Source organism: Solanum pennellii, chromosome 5 (assembly GCF_001406875.1).
Source record: "Solanum pennellii chromosome 5, SPENNV200".
In the NCBI taxonomy this organism is placed as follows: Eukaryota; Viridiplantae; Streptophyta; class Magnoliopsida; order Solanales; family Solanaceae; genus Solanum; species Solanum pennellii.
This window is the reverse complement of record NC_028641.1, coordinates 76,356,211-76,362,210: the sequence shown is the minus strand read 5'-3', so window position 1 is coordinate 76,362,210 and position 6,000 is coordinate 76,356,211. Positions and strand designations below refer to the sequence as shown.

The 6,000-nt window shown below is 25.3% G+C and overlaps 1 protein-coding gene across 1 annotated transcript; it reads right to left on the bottom strand.

Moving 5' to 3' along the window:
- Positions 1-665: 665 nt before the first annotated feature.
- Positions 666-1,834, bottom strand: LOC107018853. Its single transcript, XM_015219436.2, has one exon. The coding sequence runs from the start codon at positions 1,761-1,763 to the stop codon at positions 1,074-1,076; it is 690 nt and encodes a 229-aa protein (XP_015074922.1). The 5' UTR covers positions 1,764-1,834; the 3' UTR covers positions 666-1,073.
- Positions 1,835-6,000: the final 4,166 nt, after the last annotated feature.

The following is a 6,000-nucleotide window of genomic DNA, read 5'->3' as shown; positions in this document are numbered from 1 at the left end:
ATTAATAAGTACATATCAGAATCCTGCAATATTTTAAATAATTCAAGCAACATAGACGAGAACCAATAAAAAGATAATTCAGAACCTCTATTATTCGAGCCCTTTAAATTTATCGACATGTACATATCAGAATCTCATAATATTTTTGAATAATTCGAACAAGAAATGACAAATGATTTCTAATCCAATATTGCTGAAGACTCTTCAAAATTATCAACAAATACATATCACAGTTCCACAATATTTTTGAATAATTCAAGCAACACCAACAAGAATAAATAAATAATTATTCAGAACCAATATTACTCGAACTCTTCACATAATTACACCAACAATATGTTTAATCTTTGAAAACAACTTCGAGAAATAATGATTCAAAACCAATATTGTTCGAACCTTTCAAAAATATCGATACATAAATATCAAAATCTCGTAACATTTTCGAATACTCCAAGCAACACAGACGAGAATCGATAAAATAATGATTCATAACCTATATTATTCGAACTCTTCAAATTTATCAACATATACGTATCAGAATCTCACAACATTTTTAAATAATCCAAACAAGAAATAACAAATGATAAATTCACAAGCAATATTATTCAGACTCTTCAAAATTATCAACAGTATACATATCAAAATCCCACAATATTTTCAAATAATTCAAGCAACACAAATGAGAATTGATAAATAATCATTCAAAACCTATATTTACTCGAACTCTTCAAATTTATCTGGCAACATGTTTGAATAATCCCAACAAAGAATTTAAATGATTCGAAATCGATATTACTCGGACTCTTTAAAAATTATCAACAAGTACATAACTGAATCCAAACTACATTTTCAAATAATCCAAACAACATCGAGTAGAACTTAGCTATGATTATTCAAAAACCTATATTACTCGAACTCCTCAAAATTATCAACAGATGGTAACCAACATTTTTGAATAATCCGAACGAAGATGATGATGATGATTCAGAACCTCTGTATTACTGAGTTTATCAACATTTTTGAATAATCCGAGCAACGATGGACGGAGAAGAAGATGAAGAAGGAGGAGGAGGCTAATGAGCAATTCCCATTTGTTGAATCTCCGATGGAAAATTGATACTTCTCTGATTCGGCATAGCTAACATAGCAGTATGATCGAAGAAATCTTTGAGCGCAACAACAGATTGTAAAATCAATTTCAGATCTTCAGCACAAGTAAACCCTAAATCCCCAATTCTTCTTACAGCATAAACATAAAAAGTTATACAACCTTTTCTAAACTTAAATCTCGCCATTTCAGTACCTGTTAAACCTCGAATCATCTTCTTATTCACTTCACCTAACGGAATCTCCACCGGCCAAACCCGATCGATTTCCGATTTCATTTTCTCCGATTCAAAAACAAACAAAACCACCTTCGATTTCTTCGTTCCGAGACCTAATGTAAGTGTATGCCAAGCATGATGAGCTAAGATTGTGAAATTTGTGGGTAAATAAGCTGTAGTTGAAGTGAAATTGAAACTGGGACTGGAGTTTTTGGTTGACGGCGGAGAAAGGGAGAGGATACGGAGGAGTTCTAGTGGCCTTGCACGGCGGATTGTGAAGGATTTAACGATGAATTGACCGCCGAATCGAAGACCTTTAACATCGGAAATGGGTTTAAAAGTGAAATCTGAAGTGGGTTTTGGAGATTCATCATTTGGGTGTTTGTGTTTTTGCTTCTTGATTTTCTCTTTCTCTTTAAGCTTTTGCTTTTCTCCCATGGAAGATGATGAAGATGAAGAAAAATGAGGAAGAAGAACACAATATTTAGCTTTTGATAATTTTATTAAAAAAACTATAGTATATAAAAATATATTTATATAATAATAATAATAATAATAATAATAATAATATGTAATGATGATAACAAGTAAAGGGAATACCACTTTGCATAAATTCCATATTTATTTTTGTACTAATTTATTTCATTACATTAATGGTTGGTTGTCCTTTTTTTTTTTAATAAGTCGTGAGATTTGATTAATCTAAATTTATTTTTAAAATATATAGGTTTTTGTGTAAAATAATAATAATAATTTTATTGATTAAATATATATTGATAAATTATTTTTGGTAGATGTTCGATTTAAACAAAGGACATCATACTTTGCATAAATAATGTTATCTCTGAGCTAAATTAATAAATTTATAAGTGAATTTTATTTTGTGTCCATATGGATTTTTTAAAAAATTTTGGACTGAATTATTTGAGGTGTTTTTAAGTCAAATTAATTTTATGTTATTTAGATAAAATAAAAAAAAATGCTTATAATATTTGTTTTTAAGTTTTTTTTATAAAATAGTAAAAATAAGTCAAAAGTTATAAGTTAATAACTTATAAGACAAAAATCAATTCAAATCAACTCTATATTAAAATTTTGTGTTTGGCTTTTACAATTTGATTAATTTAAATTTTTTTATCGAAAAAAAATTACTTATAACACACGAATTTTTTATTTAAATTTAAGAATAAAATAATACTTATATATTATAATCTTTTGGGTGCTTTTGTACTAGAAAAAGATTTGTTCTCTTTAATTTTGTCTAGATAAAGTTGTGAAAGCTTCACAATTATGATTTATGCCACTTCTTTTGTCCTTTTTTTTTTCTTTAATAATTATAATTTTTTTTATTTTATATGCTCAATATTATTACTTTTTTTATAATAATAATATCTGATCTAGTTTTCGAACATTTTATTTAATTATGTGATTTTTATTTTTTATCGCTATTAAATCCAAATCAATATTTTACACTAAATGACTATAATTACATAAAAAGAGATTAAATTTTCTTTATCTTTGCTAAGATTGAAATATTGATTTTCTTATAATTTTTACTAATATCATTGACTATTAAACCAAATTATACAATTATTAATTTATGCAGAGTTCGAAGAGAAGTCACATCTATTTTATTTTATCTTTTTGTCTATTACATATTTTATATATATTATCTTTATTTTTCTATGGAGAATATTCTTCAAAGTTCAATGTACTGTTTAAGTAAATAAAATAAATTATAACTTGGAAATGTGCACACATCTTGAACCTGTCATATGATTTTAAAATATTTTATTAAAATTCAAAAATTAATTTGAACATTTTCTTTTTTTATTTCTTTCGATAAATATATATGTATAATTTATATTATATTAAGTAACGTTAATATTCTGTATATGAGAAAAAAATAATTATGAAAAAAATAAATTGAAATCATAATCAAACATAATACTTACGTAAAATCGAGTATTTGATATCAAGCATGATCCTAACATACTCTAAGGTATTCTCAAACATAATTAAAATTAATTATTAGATAATCCTAAAAATAAGGCAAATAATCTTGTTGTTTTTATTTACAACAAATTAAATTGGATTAATAATTTTCAAGTTATGGTGAAGTAATTTAAACTTCAAGTGAAAACATAAAAAGGTAAAGCTTATGATTATTTATGGAGTAAACTTGGGACAAAGAATTTAATTACTTATAATCTTTCTCCTATTTTTAATTTATCAATTTCAGAATATATCTAAATAAAAAAGAACAATATATCTATTAGTAGACATAAATCACGATTATCAACGCAATAAAATGATTAAAAATATTCTTATTAATTACTTTACTCTTTCAACCCTGTTTGCTCACATGATCACCAAAATACTTCTTTATTGAAGGAAACACAACAATAAGAGTCATGATAAAGTATGGTTCGTTTCCGCTCTAACAGGTCTCACAAATTTGCTTCTTGAAAAATACGTCATTATCAAACTCAAAAACAAATGTACTATATATTATATAACTAGAATAATGTTGTATATTGATCGAATCATGATAAAGTATGATTCGTTTTCGCTCAACAAGTCTCACAAATTTGCTTCTTGAAAAATACGTCATTATCGATCAAACTCAAAAATGGAAACTATACATTATATGACAAGCATGATTTTGTATACTGATCGTTATTTTCTTCTTTAATTTTAATGTAAAATTCACATGACGCGAACATTAATTCTTTTTGTTGGATGAATGTACATGTATTAAAAAGATTCAACTTCAAATCGTTCTATAACGTCAAGTGTTCGAATTATAATTACCCGAGCATTTTAACCATGGTTGTCCATTTTAAACTTTTCTAACTATCTTATTAAATGGATGAATTTTTTTAATTTTTTTTACTTCAAAGTGATAAAAGAAATGAAAGAAAAGGGAAAATAATTACTTAATTTGTGTGGTTCTTCTTGTTGAGGGATAAGGTTTTTGACATTTACTTATTTTTGTGACAACAAAAAAGTCTTATAAATTAAGTTTGTTTGTGCTCAAAGGCACCATATACATCAATCATTTCAAAGAGATGGCAAAAAAGAAAAATAAAATAAAATAAAATCAATGAATTATTTATCCATGTAAAAAAATAATTATGAGCAAACATTTATATTTTTATTATAATGAACATATAATTTGCATCTTTAAAGTTATATATTTATTATTTAAAAAAAATTCTGACTTCGACATTATGCAGATTAATCAAACTTAAATATAGATACGCTCTTGTGACTACTATTGCTCTTGTGATTTGTATAGTTGTTCTATTCCCCTCAATCATCATTTATTCATCAATTTTTGGCAAATTCTTGTCTTAATTATACATATTTAGATTTTATTTTTTGAAGTTTTCAATTTTTGGCTAAATAATATTAGATTTTGTTCTTATTTGAGACAAATAATATGTTGTATCAAATATATTTTTGTCTTGGAAAAATGTATGTGATAATTTTATAATGTGGGCCAAAAATTATTTCCCAGTGTAGCTCAATGACAAAAGTTTTATTTTCCCTATGTATTACTATTATTATTTTTCTAATCTCGAATCTCCTAGAATTTAGCAATCATTTATATATTCAAAAATTTAAATAATAGTCACAGAATTGGAAAAAAAAATCAACTTTTTTTGTTTGGGTACTGAAATTATTATTAATTGCTTCAACAACAAAATTGTTTATATCCTTAGAGTGAATTTACGATGGTTTAAGAGTTTGGTTAAAATGTAACATTTGTAACGTAGGGCGAATCGACAAAAGGATGGATAAAAAAAAATTGATAAATTTGAATAAAGTAAAAAATTTGAATAAAAATTTAATTAATAATATTCAACGATATTAGCTTGAATTGTGTTCTTATTAACGTAAAGTTATTATTTCAAGATTCAGAAAACATCATCTAACTCAGCTTCTAAGCTATTGAGTTTCAGAAGAAAAGGCACACGCGATATCTTAAGCAACTCTCAAAATAGGGTAGATAAATTAGTTTAACTCTAATTAATATAACAAGAAAACAATTAAAATGTCTTATCAATATGAAGTCTCTATTATTTCTTTAATTATGCATCTAATTAATTAAATACTACATTTTATAATTATCAAATCAATATTCACGTCAATCAAAGTTTCAATATCTATTTGCAAGATTATACGTTCCATTTGAAACTAATTATTGGTTAATCTCTTAAGCTAATTAATTAAACATCTTTCATTTCCCGCCTTTATTTTTATTAGTCCAATATTAATTTGTACGTTTAAAAATCATTTAATTGTTTATTTAAGTCATTATGATTATAGAGTACACCATAATTATCTATCCATTAAAATCTAGCAACGAATCAGGTCTACGAAGTGATGTGTATGTTGTCTTTTCCTTATCTTATGAGGTAGAGAAATTATTTACGATAGATCATCAGCTTAAATATAGCATTAAAAAACAAGAAGGAAAAGAGAATATCCCAAGCAATAAATACATATATCAAAACAATTATGTTAGCTATTACTCACTCCGTTAGGTATTGTTTGTCATGTTGCGATTTTCAAAAGTCAATTTGACTAATTTTCAAAGTTAAATTAGATCACATTAATTCGATATTTGTAGTACTTTTCTAAAACTATATGAAAAGTACTATAAATT